The sequence below is a fragment of the Meles meles genome, chromosome 14 (assembly GCF_922984935.1).
Source record: "Meles meles chromosome 14, mMelMel3.1 paternal haplotype, whole genome shotgun sequence".
Taxonomy (NCBI): domain Eukaryota; kingdom Metazoa; phylum Chordata; class Mammalia; order Carnivora; family Mustelidae; genus Meles; species Meles meles.
In genome coordinates, this window is record NC_060079.1 from 13,024,743 (window position 1) to 13,042,841 (window position 18,099).

Below are 18,099 nucleotides of genomic sequence, written 5' to 3' on the forward strand. Positions count from 1 at the left end.
CTCATTCCCTGCAGCTTTCCTTCTCACTGTTCAGCAAGATAACAGATTCCCGTAGTCTTTGTAAACTAAGGAGAGGAGGCAGAGAAGGATTAGGCTGAATATTGTGGTCTGCAGGGTTCAAATCCCATGTATATGATAATGGCAACTGGATTTCCTGAGCCAAAAATGATGGCATACTGTCTCAAAAGTGGGGTTTAAGGGAAAAAAAAAAAAACGTGTTTGGATGTCTGGGTGGATCAGTTGGTTAAGTGTCTGCCTTCAGCTCAGGTTGTGATCTCAGGGTCCTAGGATCGAGTCCCACATCGGGCTCCCTGCTCAGTGGGGAGTCTGCTCCTCCCTCTGCCTCTCCCCTCTGGCCTGCTGCTCCCCCTTCTTGTGTTTTCTCTCTCTTTCTAATATATAAATAAATAAAATCTTTAAAAAATTGTGAACATATGCCTAAGAGGACCCTTAAATATGTTTATTATGTCCAGTGGTTAAATTACAGATCAAGAATAACTTTACAGAAAAGTGATCAGATTTCCCAGCATCCAAACCCTACTGGGAAGTCCAGAACGTAAGGCTGCTGCCTGTGCCTGGACCCACCCTTCCTCATGTTTCCCCTGAGGCCATGGGAACGGCCAGTGGGGATGGGGAGCCAGGGCAGAACAACCATCCTACCACAGGGTACCCCCGGACTTGCAAGGGCACGCCCTCGGCTCAGGATGCCAGAGCAGCCCTCTGAAAGATGGGACTATAGTCAGTCCAATGGCCATGTGTTCTACATGGCATCTATGGGTAGAAAAACAGCCTGTTGGATTGATTTCCTATTTTTTTTTAAGCAAAGTGACTGAAATTGCACCTTGCAGCGAGAACAGCCCTAATCTCTAGCGCCAACCCTTGGGCGTCAGATGACATCTGCCCGTCCCTGCTCTGTCACAGGGAACTTTGTGATGTTGATCAAGTCAGCTGGTCCTTCTTAGCCTTCTGGAAATGTCCTCATCTGTGAAGTGGGGGGGGACTCAGCGCCTTCCTCTCCACATTGGGAAGGGGTGTAGGTAAGGTCCAGAGGCTCTGGCTCCAGGCCTGGCACTTTCTCCCTGGGACACCCCCACTCCCTGCCTCATCCTTCCCCACAGGCCAGACTTCCCCTGGAGCAGTCCAGAGACCATTCACGGAAAAGTGCTCATCTCCTTCTGCCAAAAGCTATTCTTCTTTGAAAAGGATTCTACCCTCTGGGAATCCTCTGGCACTAATTTGGAGGCTTCGGGTCCACCAAATCCCTATTAGGGTCCCAGCCTTGGAGCTGAGCACTGGAAGGACCATCAAGAGAGAGGACAGAGCAGTAGGTCTGGGAACCAACATTCATTTATTAAGTGTTCCCTCCCCCTGCCCCCAGGCTTCTCCAGACATTGGACATCCTTTTCCTCATTTACTCCTCACAAAATTTCTATAAAGGTTTCCATTTTACAGATGAGGAAATGAATGCAATTGGATTGCATAACTCCTAGAGCTATTCCTTCTGTGCCCTGTCCTCACAGAGGGAACACACAGGGCAAGGCCTGAGTGCACAGAGGCGTCCTTGGCCCCGGGTGCCTGTGGGAGGCACGCTGCAGGGCCTTGTCCCGTTGTGATCGAGAAGCACTGCCCTCCAGGTTTGAAGACTCGGGATGGGTTGGTACAGTTGGTGTTTGTTTGAGGGAAGATGTAAATTCTTAGGGAAGAAGGTCCACTGTGTAGTTGTAGGAAATCACCCTTCTCTTGCCCGAAACAAGAGGCATGTGGTATCATTTTTCATGGTGAGCAGCTACTGCTCGCTGAATGGCAATCAGGTAGTAGGGGGGTCTGTGGGAAGGATATTCCATCGGTTTTTTCAACAAATACTCAAAACAACCCTTTATAATAGATAACATTATCCCCACTTAAGAGATAAAAAAAAGTTAGAGTTTTCAGCATTTAAACAACTTGTCCAGAGTCACAGACCCATTTTTATCTTCTTAACCTTTTTTCTTTAAAGATTTTAATTAATTTATTAGAGAGAAAGACAGAGAGAGAGTAGGAGGAGGGGCAGAGGGGGAGGGGGAGGGAGAGAGAGAGAATCTTGAGCAGACTCCATGCTGAGCCCAGACCCAACAGGGTGTGGGACAGGGAGCCTCAATCTCATGACCCTGAGATCACAACCCCGAGATTGTGACCTGAGTCAAAACCAAGAGTCATAAGCTTAACCGACTGAGCCATGCAGGTGCTCCCTATCCTGTTAACTTTTCTTACTAAAGCAATAGATGCCTCATCCAGTGTCCATGGCATACCTTCAGTTCAGGTTTTCATCCTTTCTGTTTTTCCTGAGCAAGATCTCCGCCGGAGCCGTGCCTGGTGGTCTCCCATCAAGAGCCCGTGGTGTGCTGCCGCTACAATCCGGCCTTCAGACAGGTGGTCAGCTGCTCCGAAGCATCTGTAAGTATCAGCTCTTGCTTTAGCAATGATGGATTTGTGAGCATAGGCCCAACCCCATCGTCCTTGCCTTGGAGCTGAGCAGAATGTTCTGGGGACATTCTGGCCCCGGAGGTTAAGAATTCTACTAGACTTCTTCAACTCTACTATTTATCAAGTATTGTTTGGACACTCTTCTTTGAAAGCTGGGTGGAAGAGCTCACTGTTTCCCCAGTGGCTTGTAGTGTGAGCTCTTTGGAAGACCCATCGGGTACTAAGGAATGGTATTATTTCATGGTCGTGTAAGATGATTAACGCAACCCTATGACTTACCTTGTATCTCTAATCTGGAGCTGAGGGTATGGAGCACTCCATGTTCACTTCCCCGTTCACTGGCACTCACAAGGCTCATGCTGGCCCCCTCCTAGATGAGTGACGCAGTGTCTGGTCCACAGGAGGGGACATAACCAGGGTTCCTTGAATAAGGAGTGAGAGCAGAGAAGCACGCACATCCCATAACCCATGTCCTTCTGTCCTTGAGCTAATGGGGGCAAGGCAAGTACATCCCAAGTATACTCAAGATGTTTAAGTGTTTTGAAATCTAAATCATTGGTTCACTCATTTTCTGAATTACTGGCTTAGGCTCTTGCATTATAAGCCAGTGTCCCAGGCCATCTGGCTGTGCCCTCTTTCCTTCTTCCTGCAGTTGCCTGGCACACCCTGTCTTTGGGTTTTATAGCCCTGAGGGACACCACAGTCTGGAAGTCTGGACCTGTGCTCTTCATGTTCACACTCACGTTGGCATTGCTCCCAGTGAGACACAGTTGTCTTTGCATATGTTCTTGCCAGTCACTCAGCGATTAGTCATCACCACGGTTTTATTAAGTATTGAAAGAAATAGATTATTTGGTCTGTTGATCAAAAGTTTTTTTTATGATGACTCAGTCTCAATTCATCTCAAAGAATGTAGATTCCTGCATAGTTGGGGCTGTCCCTGGAGCTGTCCAACATTTTCCAATCTCCACCCTGGAATCTCCTGTTTCCTCCTCTTCTCTTACACTCCACAGAAATCTTTCAAGGTTCAACTCAAGTGTTCTCTTTTCCACAAATCTTTCCTTCACTGCCCCAGACTCATAGAGGCACCTCCTTCTTCCTGAACCCCCAAGTTAGTTCCTCCCAGGTGGTGCTAGATTCAGTTCTCACTTGTCCGGCTTTGGGTCACATGCATGAGCCTTTGCATCTCTTCAAATTGCGTGTGACCCAGGCACTCAGGGGAACCTGCAGCTCATCTATGTTTCCCTCCTCTTCCTTCTTGATCTGTCAAAGCCCTTCTTATTCTTCAATGCACAACTCTGGATATCAGCTCCTCTGAGAAAAGTTCCTAGATCCCTCCCACACCCAGGCAGAAGGAAGGGCTCCATTACCATTTGGGCTCTTAATTCTATGCTAACACAGTCAGCCTCCTTCAATAGCATTGCTTTTGATAACGCATATCTTCCCTGCCTGTGGGTGGTAAGGAGAGGTTGAATTGAGATATAAATACTCTCTCAGCTCTTAACTGTATTAGGCACATGCTGGTAAACTCTCAGATGCCTACTGAATTGAGTTATTGATTTGAATATTTGCTCACCTTGCAGATCTGTGTGAAATCTTTATAACCCATGACCACTGTCATGACTCACAGTATCTAAGCCACATTACAGCCTATATTTGTGGAGGAGAGAATGTAGCCCAAGGTCTTCATGATGCCCGAAGTTATTAATACCACTACACCACATTTTATTCATTGAGTTGCCTAGCAGAGAACTAAGGACCACCAACTTTTAATGCTTCTGAAAATTTTATGCTTGAAAATGGCACCATGTAAACTTAATAAATACTCAGTCAAATGTTTACAATGTATGACACTGGGGCTTTCTCACATCCATATCAATATCCATATCACATCCATATCGATATATTCAGTTATATGTACGATGGAAGTTTACTTTTCAGGAATAAGGAATAATTTTTCAAAAAAATAAAAATTAAAAAAGAATAATGAATTTTTCAACAGAGTTTAAGGCTACAAATATTTTGTAAATGTTTTAAAATGTAATAGCAAAATTACATTTCATTTGGGATGTGGTTGCGTTTTAATATGTTTAATTGAATGGGAACTTCAAAAGGAAGCCTCGCTTGGGGCAAGGAAGTTCTTAGAGGATCCCTGCTAGGGCATGAAATCCCATCTACAAAATGCACCTAAAAAGTATAAATAGCACGTTTAGACTTTTCTTTGTTCTATAAATAGAACCCTAAAGTCATTTTTAAAGATATTTTAATTGCTCACTTCAAATTTTCACTCCCATTACCTGCAGTAGCTGGCGGTGTTCTTGGGGGAATTTCTTTTTAAGGAAACAAACGTGTGACTATTTAATCACTTAAGGGGAAGACAGGTCCAAAGGGAAGATGTCTCTGTTGGGTATCATCCAGGGCTTATCTGCCCCACTCCGGGCCCTTCTGCTCATTCTTCCATGCCAACTGGTACTTCATTCAATTCTGGACCTCAACCATGTTACAAATCACTGTATATTGTGAAGCTTTGAGATGTTTTCAAATGTTGGAATAACTAAAGTAAAACCCAGTAATGCTAAGGTTCTATTCCAATATTAAGGAGAGCAAATGGATGTACCTGAGCTGTAGACATCTCCAGGAACCCTGACACTGTAAGAGGACAGATGGGAAGGAAACAAAGTGTACACTACAAAAATCTGGTCTCAGCTATTTGAAATCAACAACAGTGAGAGGATGCCTTCTGGTTTGGGGATCAGAGACCTGGAAGTCTCTCTAGGTTGATGGAGCAGACTCTTTCACAAAGTGAAAGACTAAGAGGAATATTCAGTAGTTCTGAGAAAGAGTTTGTCCTCAAGCATTTTCCCTCTCTTCCTGTCACTGCCTTTGGGTACAGGCTCCAGAAAGCCTGCCCCAGAGGATGCTCTCCTTAGGGTGGGCACTTACCTACCTGAAGTCATGAAAGATGCCTCCCCACTCCCTTCACTTCCCACAACCTTCAAAGGTTGCTCAAGGGATGGGGCTGAAAGAAAGCAATTCCCCCTGGAACTAGTTGGACTGAACAATATCTGAAAGCTGAGGGTTTAGAAGATATGTCCATTCCCACAAATAGGCCGTTTATCTCATTTGGCTTTGTTTTGGTGCCAAATAAATTTTGCTGCTCAAAATTCAATCCACACTTATTTCTCTGAGGCTCAGTAGTCAGGAGATTTTTATCCAAAGATTTCTAAATTTTCTCATCTTCTCACTGAGTATTATGGCATAAATTGTGTTCCCCCAAAATTTGTATGTTGAAGTCCTCACCCCAGCCCCTCAAAATGTGACTGTATTTGGAGATAGAGCCTTTAAAGAGGGGATTAAATTAACACAAGGTTGTCAGGATGGGTCCTGATCCAATCTGACTGGTGTCTGTATAACAAGAGGAAATTTGGACACAGAGAGAAACCCTGGGTGTGCACGCACGGAGGAAAGACCATGCGAGAACACAATAAGAAGGTGGCCGTTTGTGAGCCAAGAAGAGGCATCTCAAAGGAAACCAAACCTGCCAACAACTTGATTTTGGACTTTCAGCCTTCAGAACTGTGACAAACGAAATGCCCATTGTTTAAGTCCCACATTCTGTGGCATTTTGTTATGCAGCCCCAGCAAACAAATACACTGAGGTAAGCCAACTTGCATTGGACTTACAGATGGATACTTTCAGGGTAAATTTTCATCTTTCATATCCAAGACAATAGACTTCTAAATGCAAATTCCCTTTAATTTGATAACCATTCTCTCTGTGTCACTTGTTTCCAACTTCCGGGTACAGGTGGTAAGAGTATGGGACTTCGAAACAGGAAGGCTGCTGTCTGGATTTACTGGGGCTCATGACAGCGCAGGAATCACATGTCTGACCTTCGACACCAGTGGAAGAAGGTATGTGTCTTCTACAGTCTCTTCAACCATTAGGCAGTGAGATCCCTGACATGATTTCCTGACAGGAGACTGTTTCCTAGGCTAATCACCGGGGGCAGAGACGGCTGTCTGAAAATATGGAGCTACAACAACGGACACTGTCTGCACACACTGAAACACGGCAAGTTGCTTCCTACCAAGTGTTCCTATAACATAATGATGCGGGATTGGGCATTTGTTGTCAGTGTAGAAGAGACAAGTGAGATGGAGTCTAGAATACATGTAACAGTCCTGTGTCCCTTCTCCCTGGCACTTCATTTTACCAATGACTACACTTCTACTGAGGAGAGCCATACTTTACATAAACACATGTGCTCCCAGCCAAGCCTCATGCACTCAGTCCTTTATTACCTGGTATATTTATTTGAGTTCTCGAACGAGCTTAACTTTTCTGAACATTTTAAACATCACACAAGTCAAAATCTAGACAAACAAGCTAAAAGCTAGTCTGTTTTGTGCATTGTGGCGATTCCCCACTCACCCACCCAAAGCGGCTTTATTCCGCTAGTTCACACGCTGTGCCTGATCGAGGTAGAATTTCCACAATTCTGGCCTGTCATCCTTGTAGGAGCAAGATAAAAGGCAGATGGTTTTCAACTCTCAGAGAATATAAATGAAGTCGAAGTAAAAAAGGCAAAAATCACTCAGGGTAATGAGTTTGTGATTCCCAGATCTGCTTTTGACCTGCATGCATTCACTTGTTCACTCACTCGCTCAGCAAGTGCCAGGCACCAGGGAGGGTCCTGTCAGCAGAAGGCCAGCCTCTTCCCAGAGCTGAGCAGGGGCGGGGCCAGCCTTTTAGGGCAATGAGTGTAGCCAGAAACCAGCAATGCTGTGGAGCCTTGAAAGACAGCTAACAGTGGTCTGAAAACTAGAAAGTCATTACTGAAGTTTTCCCCAGTTATGAGTTTGTTTGAGTCAATATGTTCAAGCTGGTTCAAGAACCAGTAAAGAAAAATGTCTAATATACTTTGATAATGTGATCTTTCTAGATGAAAAGCAAAGTGAAGTCTGTGATTGCACCTACATGGAGGTGAACCAAAATAAGTGAGTTTTATTTGGCTTGGATATAGAGAGGCATCTTCTTGATACAAAATCTATCCTAGAGGAGGACACCAAGAGAGTGAAGGGAATTTTCCAGAAGGAAATAGGTCAAAGAATTTCTAAGGATGCCAGTTGCTCCCTGATGGTAATTTAGGCAGCTAGGCTCTTCTAAAATATTATAAGCAATTCTCTGCCCATTTTGATGACTGTTTAGAGGTAGAGATAGGAAACACTGTCTCTCCACCAAATGCTTTCTAAAGGGGTAAAGCAGACAAGATCACTAGAGTAATGAAATTTAGCACCCACAAGTCAAAGAATTAAAATCCCATGAATTCTCTCCTGAACACTATGAGTGAAAACAATTCCTGATCAGTTTCTGTTTGTGCCTTGCCTCCATGGTTCAACCATGCTGTTAGGATAGAGTAAGCCTCAGGAGGGCAGCTGCTCACAGAACATCATCTATAGATCTTGGAAATTATAGATCCCTTAAGTACCAGTGAAAACACTGACCCTAATTTATCCAATTACATTTTATCTTGTTATTCATAAAAAATTCTCCGGCTCTCTCCATTTACCCACATAGACATGGCAAAATTAAACCACAGTCTTGACTGCAGGCAAAAATTAAAGAGATAATAAGCTTAAGTATTGAAATGTGCTACTCTGTTACTGTTCTAGGTGTATCATAGCTGTTGGATGGGACAGAAGAATAAATGTATATTTTGTAAGTGGAATATACAAAATTAGGTATTAAAAATCCTGCTTCTGATTGTTATCCTCCCCCCACCCGTGGATTCTCCTCCCACTGAAAACAACATTTGTAGTAATTCCTCATGCTTCTTCTCTTTACTACAAGTCATGTTATAGACAGAAGAACTCCCCCCTTCTTCCCTTCCTCCCTTTAAAAAACCTTTTTTTTTTTTAACTGTTTTTTGTTTCAGTCTCTTCCCTCTAGTTCTCTCTTATGGGAAGCAGTGTAATGACTCTGCACCCAGTTCTGGGCGGGGGTGGGTCCTACACCAAGAAGCAAATCTCTGGCACCAGCTGCTGTCCTATAATTCAGCTCAATCCTGACACCATCTACCTGGAAATGGTATTGGATCCCACAGGTTATGGGCTTAGTCTCACAAGCTGGTCCTTCTTGCCCCTCAACTTCAGATACCTCCCATGCTCTCATCACTTAAGAAATTCCAAAGCTTTTGGGAGCTATCTGCCAAAAATGGGGACCAAGACCAAATACCTGTTTCATATCATAAACCACAATACCATAAAGTGTTAGCTAGAATTGCTATCAGAGGCACAGATGGCATCCCTGAACAAAGCAGACCATGCCTCGAACGCGTAGCTCTCTACACCTTGCCTTGTGGTCTTACCCCTTGTACAGGCTGGCGTGCTCCCTCTTCCCCTGTGTACAGGGTCTTCAGCTGTATCTCACATACCCTCATCCCTAACTGAGGGTTAACCTCCCTATCAACTGCGCAGTCCTTTATTTTCTTCCTTCTTCCTCCCACTTTGTCTTTCTGCCCTAGTTCCTCTCTAAGTGGAAAGAGGAGATGAAATGCCATCCATAAGCAGCTCTATGGGGGAAAAATTCTTTTTTTATGGCTTAGAGAAGGGGAAGGGATTCAGAGACAGGAGAAGCTGAAAATGCTGACTGCAGCTAAGTTTTAAATCTACCTGTGACATTTTATTTCCCCTGCTTGCTATGCTGGATGGTCATGGATTTCCGACGGTCTTTAAACATTGTAAGTTCTTTATTCATTTGAAGGTGTACCATATTTCACAGCCTAAGCCTTGCATCCCCAGATGATTTGAAAGATGACTACCTAAGAAGCCCTAGCGTTGAATTCGTCCTTTGGTATTATAGGTTCCTGAGCTGAAGGCTTTTGTTTTAAAACATGCAACAGCTATGGGTCTTATTACAAAGGCGAAGCTGTGCAGACCGTCCAAGCAGGGTTTGTCAGTTGACATATGATTTGTTGAAATGCAATCACCCAAACGTCAGAAGTGGATTGCTTTTTATTCCCACCAGCAGGAGGGGAATTTGCTTTGACATTTCGAAAATCTACGTCAATGGTGGGGTGAGGGGTAGGGTTATAAAATGTGCCAACACCTTCTCTCTGAAGTTGTGAGGGTGTTGGCAGCTCATTTCACTGCTTATAGAATGTCTCCTCTTTGGCTTTACATACAGGATGCACCACGTGACTTTCATCACTTCTGGAAGCCCCAGCCACACTGGCAGGATGACCTGGTGAGCCACAGTCCACTGTCTGACTTCCACCCAAACAGGAGCACATAAGGCACCTTTCACTCCAAGGCTCTGCTGTGGCACGATTCATGATGGGTCCAGGTAGAGCTGGGAGCTTGAGCTCCAAGTAGCCGCTTTCCCTCCAGGAAGAGTGACAGCTGGGGCATGGGGCCACAGAAACCAATCCACGCAACTCTCTGTGAGCTCAGACACGACTCATGTCATGCTGGAATGGCAGCCCAAGACATGGTGGGTGTAACTTTGCTCAAAGAAGCCTCTACTTCCTGCTTCTGCTTGGCATGCAAAATTATATGCAATTGCTGTGTCATCCTTGGGCAGCCACAGAGCCTAAGAGCTCACATTCCTGCCCTGTGATTTGTTGGGGACCCACAAGCAGGGAGTTCTTGTGATTCTTATTAGCAAAGTGCCCCCCCCCAACTTTCTATAGCCTCCCAGGTTTGAATGACCTTCCTCAAAATTGCCTGGATGCCAAGCCAATAAGACAAGTGCTAAGAAAGAAAAGTCACTGTACCCAACCATCAGCTGCCATGGCTCAACCCTACCTTATACCCCCATAAATATTCCAAAATGGCCAAGTCACTAGAATACAAACTCCAGGAAACCAGACCTTGTCTGTCTTCACCATGGTATTCCCAGGACCTAGCGCAGCGTCCAGTTTATAGCGATGCCCATTTCATTTGTTTTCATTCAGCTAGCACATGCCAAAGGCCTATTGTGGGCCAAGTGTGCTTTATTCACTGAAGACGAAGTGATGAGCGAAGTGGTCATCTCATGATCTCTGCCTTCCTGGGGTTTGTGGATTAGTGATTATTGAGTGAAAGAACAAAGTTATGCAGAAAATGCCCCGGAAGTGATGGCCACTGTAAGGATGGGCATCATGCAAGTGCATGAAGTTCATATACTTACTCATTCAACTATTAATTCACTCAATACATGTTTTTGAGCTGCATGGATTGGTGAGTCTTCGATGTGGCAAGCACAGAAGGAGGAACCCATCTGCATCCTCTGTCTTGGGCATCAGATGAAGGGGAGATAGCTGGGGGTAATTGGGGTTTTGACTTTATCCCCATCCCTCTCCATCTCTTTCTTTCTCAGAACCATGGGCACAAGGAGGACATCCTATGTGTGGCTCAGTGCCCACCTTTTCTTCTTGCCACCTCCAGTTACGATGGGGAGGTCATCATTTGGAATGTCATCTCAGGCCACATATACTGCAAGCTGAATACTTCCCGCACCTCTGATGATGCAGAAGATGGAAAGGGTAGGTCAGGGGTAGGCTCCTTGGCTGCTATGCGCAGCCCCAGCAGCCTAGGACTCTGGCATGTCCTAAAGAGATCTCAGTTCTGGACAGCTTCCCAGTTTGTAGGGATTAGCCTGGTTTCAGATTTATCCTGTCGGCAGGAGAGTCCCAAAGCTGGGAGGAAGTTTAAGAGTTTGGCTAGCTCGGTCGACATCACGAGGCACTCATCCATCAGACTCTGTCTCAGACCAGCCCACCACCTCCAGGAGTCTCTTCTCATCTACTGTCCATCTAAAGGACTCTCTGCCTTGTTGAGCCCCTTGGGCTTTGCTACAGTGCTGATTAACCCCTCTGTCTTCACAGGCTGCTTTTGCCCAGCTAGCAAGGCTGCTCTCCCAAGCCACCTCAAACATCATCTTCTTTTGTGTCACTCAGCTATATGCTCAGGCTTTATGCCACCTTCTCCATCAGCCCTCTCAGGTGGCGCCTAGGGTCCCAGAGTCCTCATCTCCTACACTCTGCCACATGGGTCAATCCTTATTACTTGTATATATGCATACACACACACACACACACACACATACTTGTATATATATATGTGTGTGTGTGTATATATATTTCACATATATATACATACTTATGTGTGTGTGTCTGTGTGTGTGTATATATATATATATATATATATATATAAAAGATTTCATGTATTTATTTATTTTGAGAGAAACTGTACACAAGCAGGGGGAAGGGGAGGGCGGTGGGGAGAGTGAGAATCCCCACTGAGTATGGAGCCCAAAGTGGGGTTTGATCCCAGGACCTTGAGTTCATGGCCTGAGCTGAAACCAAGAGTCAAATATTCAACAAACTGAGCCACCCAGGCATCCCTTATTACTTGTACATTTTATTCCAAAACTTTTGCCCAATCTCCCACCCCATTCTCCCTAAATTTTCTGCCCTGGTTCCATTTCTTCATGACCCTCTTTCTCAGCTAATGTGATCATGGGCCCGTACATTCATGGCTTCATTCAAAACACACTGTTGAGTTCCTGCTACGTGCCAGGCCCAATGGTAGGTGTTGGGGCTGGTAACCACACCCCTCTCCCTCTAAGTCACGAACCCTTTGAAAAACACACTTATCTATCCATTTCATGGCTGGTTATGTTGAATGGAAAACCATGGGAACCCACAGCCAAAGGCTTCCTACCACTCCTTGCCCTACTTCCAGAGTCCAGGTTCATCCTTCCCAAGTGGCAGTCTGTAGACACCCATCTGCCAACAGCCCCGAGACCCACTACCTCACACCCATGGAGCTCCAACGGGGAGATACTGGAGATTTTACATAAAACTGGGGGGATTCTTGCATCTCCTGAAACCCAACCAGCAAACCCTCAGAAAACCCCACCCTGCAATCTCCTGCTTGAGGCACCTGATAACTTATTAGCCAAAGAACAGCTCTAATAACTCATTTGATCAGAAAATATCTTTGAGCCATTCCCATTGACATAACCCTGAGGGAGATGCATAGAAAAGACTAGAGAGGGACTTGAGGCTTGATGCTGCCTTCAAATGGCTCACAGTCTAAATTAAGACACAAGATGTACATGCCCAACAGATAAAAGAATGATAAGGCAATGCCTCGGGACTGCTGTGATTGAGACACACTCTGGAAGGCAGTGGCTAGAAACTGAATACCACGAGATTAAAAAGAAATTCTTACCTGTAGACTTTTTTTTTAAAGATTATATTTATCTCTTTGTCAGAGAATAGAGAATGAGCACAAGCAGGGGAATGGCAGGCAGAAGGAGAAGCAGACTCCCTGCTGAGCAAGGAGCCCATTGCTGGACTCAATCCCTGGACCCTGCGATCACAGCCCTAGCAGAAGGCAGATGCTTAACCGACCAAGCCACCCAGCCATTCCAACCTGTTCCCTTATTACTCAGTCTGTTCCTACTCCCTTTTCTATAACATAAAACAGATTCTTCTATGAGGCTCTTTCTGCTAGTGCCTAAAACTTTTGAAAATCTTTGAGGGAAAAGTGGTGGCATTTCCTTCTAATGATTATTTTCTTTGCCATTAAAATGAAAATAAAGTCACTGGCCAAGAATGCAATGTTGACCTTTTAGCCAGCAGCTCTAATTTAAAACCCTGTTTGTAGCAGCATTTTCTGCTTAAAGTTACGTGATTGCTGGCTTTGAGAAATTCCTTTTCTCCCCCCAATACGAAGCCAGCCATAGCTACCAATAATTCGCATTTCTACATTGCACAAATGAAATGAAAATATGGGAAAGTACCCTACCCTTCCAGGAAAGAGGAGTATTGGCTCTTCTTGAAGGTCAAACCAGAACCCAGTGGTCTTTTTCACATGGGATTGGTTAAGAGGTCACCATCTTATTTGGAAAAACTGCCCAGACTGTTCTTCTGAAGTCATTTTTAGTAGAGAGGGGAGCTAAGGGAGAAAGGCAATGGTGTAAGCCAAGCCAAATGAGACCAAAACAAATACTTTCTGCTGGCTTTTGACATTTTAGCTTCATTCTTCCTTATATTGGGGATTGTCACATCTTCCTTGACATCAAAGAGAAAGAATTTGACAGTGAAAGAGAACGACAGAGCTTGTAACCAGACTAAAATCCAGGAAAGCAGTGGGCTCACTGAGAGACTAAGACTTTTTCTTTTTTCTCCTCTCTCTTCACTCCCCTCCCCATCCTCCTCCTCTTCCTACTCCCCTCCTCCTCCTCTTTCTTTGTTTATCGTGGTAGAATACACACAGCAACGTGTACAGTGCAATGGTATTAAATATGTTATGTGGCTGAGTAACATCACCACCGCCCATCCACAGAACCTTCCCTCTTTCCCACCTAAAACTCTGTCCCCGCTTAACCCCAGCTCCCCATTCTCTCCTCCCCGCCACCTCCCCTTACACCTTCTGTCTTCATGATTTTGACTACTCTAAGTCCTTCCTGTAAGTGGAATCATACAGTATTTGTCTTTTTGTGACTGGCTTATTTCACTTACCGTAATGTCCTCAAGCTTCACCCATGTTGTAGCTTATTCAAGAATTTACTTCCTTTTTTTAAAAAATGTTTTATTTTTTATTAGCATATAATGTATTATTGGCCCCAGGGGTACAGGTTTGTGAATTACCAGGTTTACACACTTCACAGCATTTACCATAGCACATACCTTCCCCAATGTCCATAACCCCACCACCCTCTCCGGAACCCTCTCCCTCCGGCAACCTTCAGTTTGTTTTGTGAGACTGAGAGTCTCTTATGGTTTGTCTCCCTCCCGATCCCATCTTGTTTTATTAAGAATTTACTTCCTTTTTAAGGCTGAATCATATTCCATTGTGTGTGGATATGCCACAGTTTGCTTATCCATTTTTCCATCTGAAGACAATGGGGTTGCTTCCATATTTTAGCGATTGTGAATAATGTTGCTATGAACATAGGTGTACAAATATCTCTTCAAGACCTTGCTTTTTAATGATTTGGGATATATACCCAGAAGTGGAATTGCTTGATCATGGGGTATTTTTTTAGATTTTTTTGAGGAACCTCTCTACTGTTCTCCACAGTGGCTGCACCAGTTTACATTCCAATTTTTCCCAATTCTTCCACATCCTTGCCAACACCTATTCTGCTCTGTTCTTTTCTTTTCTTTCTTTCTTTCTTTTTTTCTTTCTTTCTTTCTTTCTCTTTCTTAGTAGTCATCCTCATGGGTGTGAGGTGGTATCTTCTTGTGGTTTTGATTTGCATTTCCCTGATGAGTGAAGTTGAACATCTCTTCATGTGCATATCAGCCATTCATATAGGTTTTTTGGAAAACCGTCTGCTCAAGTCCTTTGCCCACTTTTGAAACAGGTTTCTCTGTTTTGTTTTGTTTTTTGTTTCTTCTTTTTTTGTTGTTTTAGTTTAGTCTAGATATTAATCTAGACTAGTCTAGATATTAATCCCTTATCATATATATGATTTGCAAATATTTTCTCTCATTCTGTAGGTTGCCTTTTTACTGTGGGTAGTGTTTTTGGATGCCCATTTTTAAAAAATTTTCATGAAGTCCAATTTGTCTCTTTTAAATTTCATTACTTGTGCCTTTAGTGTCATATCCCAGAAATCACCAAATCCAATGTCCTGATGTTTTTGTCCTCTATTTTCTTCTAAGAGTTTTACTGTTTTAGGTTTTACCTGTAAGTCTCTCATCCACTTTGAGTTGATTTTTATATGTAGATAAGCATCCAACTTCATTCTTTTGCTGGTGGATATCCAGTTTTCTCACACCATTTCTTGAAGACTGTCCTTTCCCCATTGAACAGTCTTGGCACCCTTACTAATATCATTTGATGATAAATGTAAGGGTTCATTTTGGGGCTCTCTATTCTATTCCATTTGTCTACATGTCTATCTTTATGTCAATACCACACTGTTTTGATTACTGTAGTTTTATAGTAGTATTAATTGAGAAGTGTGAGTCCTCCAGTTTTGCTCTTCTTTTTCAAGATATTTTGGCTATCTGGAGTCCCTTGAAATTCCATACAAACTTTAGGATGGGTTTCCTATTCTGTAAAAAGTACCATTGACATTGCTTTTTGTAGTTTTATTTTATTTACTTTTGGTGGGGGGGAATGGAGGCAGAGGGAGAAATGGACTCCCTTCCGTGCAGGAGACCTGACAAGGTGCTCGATCCCACAATCCTGGGATCATGAACTGAGCTGAAGGCAGACGCTTAACTGACTGAACCACCCAGGTGCCCCTAGATTGCTTTGCATAGTATTGACTTTTTAACAGTATTAAGTCAGCTAATCCATGAACATGGATGTATTCCCATTTATTTATGTCTTCAATTTCTTTCAGCAATGTTTCGTAGGTTTCATTGTATAAGTCTTTCACTTCCTTAATTCCTAAATATTTTATTCTTTTTGATGCTGTTAGAAATGGAGCTGTTTTTGTAATTTCCTTTTCAGATGATTCCTTGTTTGTATATAGAAATGCAACTGATTATTGTGGGCTGACTTTGTATCCTGCTACCTTGCCAAATTCATTTATTAGTTCTTAGATACTAAGCTTTTTAACTAGAAAACTAATATAAAAATGTTTATTTATAACTAATGATATTTGTGTATTATAACAATATAATATTTAATAAATATAATAATTTAAGTAGAATTTAGTATTTAATAATATAATTATAATTAGTATAATAATATATAAATATTTTTAAAATACTATATTTAAACTTCTATGTCATTTTCCTGAGTTCTTTTAATATTTTATCTCATTTAGTGCTCACATTGACCCTGAGAGATAGGTACTATTGCACCCATTTTCATAGATCAGGAAACCGAGGCCAGAGAGTTCAGTAACAATGATTAGGAGAGCTTGGGGGCCTGAGTCTACCATGTCCACTATGGTTTCCTGAGTGCACAGCATAGTGCTGAGCTCAGAGGCTAAGATAAATATTGTTGAATGATTAACAACCTGATACATGAGTGTCCTCACGGTGTTAAATACAAGGAGCAGCACCCCTTGTATTTAACTCCAGTACCAACCCCATTATTTATATGGCCCCTTATTTACATGAGACCATTTACTGCACCTCTACTCCGGGCAACCTATGTACCCTGGAGTCCACAGACTCAAGGAGGGCGATATAAAGGGAGTTCCTTGCCCACAACCTCAAGTAGCAACGTTCTTTGTAGCTCTCACAGCTTTGCTTCTAAAGAGCTTGTTGGACTTTTCTTCCGCAGCAAATAGTTGAGTTCTGTGTGCCAAGCGCTGTGAGGGGATTACAGATAAGTGATAAACAAGATGTGGCCCTTGTGTGGAGGTACTGGAAGTCTAGCCGGGAGACCGGAAGAGCAAGGCGAAGCAGGGGGGTGGGCTTTGAAGTTATTCCGACACTTGGCTGTGCTGTGAAGATCGGGGTTTGATGTCTCTCCCTAGAGAGCCCTCTCTGCCCCTGCCTATGGTATCTTTCGAGATTACAGATCGGATGCTGCTTCCCCTGAGAAGCCTTCATCCTGCAGGTGCCATCAGCTTCCTGTTCATTCCTGCGGCTAGTTCTGCTTTGGTTCGGCTCTGCTTCCCTTTCTCTCTGCAGCCCTTAGTGCAATGCCTAGGCTGTACCAGAGATTTAACAGATGTTGATAAAAACAAACAAACAAAACAACAACAACAAAAACAAGTGAATAGAAGCATGAACATCTTTATGGCCTTGAGCAAAGCTTTTCACCTTTATAAACCTCTACTTCCTCATCTGGCCATGAGACTAATAATCCAATACACCATGGGATTTCACATGGTTTTCCATCTTGGTAAATGTCAAAGGTGACATAAAGATTAATTCTTATTATTCCAATCCAGGAATTTTTGGAGAGTGGGGATTCTTGAGAAGCACCCATAAAATCCCGGACAAATTCTCCCAAATCCTTGACTCTCTCCAAAAGCCCTAGGGTCCTGCACTGCCAGGGCCGTTAACCTTCACACCTGACTTCACCTGGGTTGGTTCTTAACCAGGACAGGTGCCTGCTTGCCCGAGCACCCCTGTATGCTCAGCTCCAGCTTCAGGCCCACGGTGGGGTATGGAGGGGGCAGAGTTGCAGGAAGGGGGCAAGAAAAGGCTGTGAGCCTGATGGGGAGCACAACCAAACTTTCCCTGGTCACCAGACCCAGACCGGTGTGTTTCCTGCCTCACCTTCCTGAAGTCTCGGGCTGCCAAGTTTGAATCAGCGGCTGCTTCCCTCATCACCAATGGGCCTGGAGGTGAGAATGACATCCCCCAGAGGCTATGCTGCTCTTTGCTAAGACTTGGCCACTGCAAGCCCAGGTTTGGAGAGGGGGGTCCCCAGTCACTCATTCCTGTCCTCTGCAACCTCTCCTATCCCTCCCTCTGGCTGCTGTCTCTCCTTGGAACCCAGGCTGCCCAGTCCTGCCAGCCAGCGAGGTGGTCACATGGAGAGTGAGGGCCTGACTCCCCCTTCCTCCAAATCAAGTTTCCTTGATCCGGCTGCCCACTCAGAGGCCCTCTGCAGTGAAGTGGGCCGCAGAGAACATCATTGAATCAGGCTGAGGAAACGCCATGCACGGTCTGTAAGGGGAAGGCCACAAGCAGCCACAACACATTCTGTAAGGCGAAG

General features: G+C 44.0%; 1 protein-coding gene across 1 annotated transcript in view; it reads left to right on the top strand.

Annotated features, from left to right (window-relative positions):
* LOC123925284 (WD repeat-containing protein on Y chromosome-like) overlaps positions 1-18,099 on the top strand; it is a 55,649-nt gene that overhangs the window by 22,747 nt on the left and 14,803 nt on the right. Inside the window, exons 7-14 of the mRNA XM_045978538.1 lie at positions 2,331-2,433; positions 6,272-6,378; positions 6,459-6,538; positions 7,410-7,464; positions 8,140-8,185; positions 9,653-9,712; positions 10,826-10,991; positions 17,630-17,725. Coding sequence (XP_045834494.1) covers positions 2,331-2,433; positions 6,272-6,378; positions 6,459-6,538; positions 7,410-7,464; positions 8,140-8,185; positions 9,653-9,712; positions 10,826-10,991; positions 17,630-17,725 — 713 coding nt within the window. The remainder of the gene's footprint in view (positions 1-2,330; positions 2,434-6,271; positions 6,379-6,458; positions 6,539-7,409; positions 7,465-8,139; positions 8,186-9,652; positions 9,713-10,825; positions 10,992-17,629; positions 17,726-18,099) is intronic.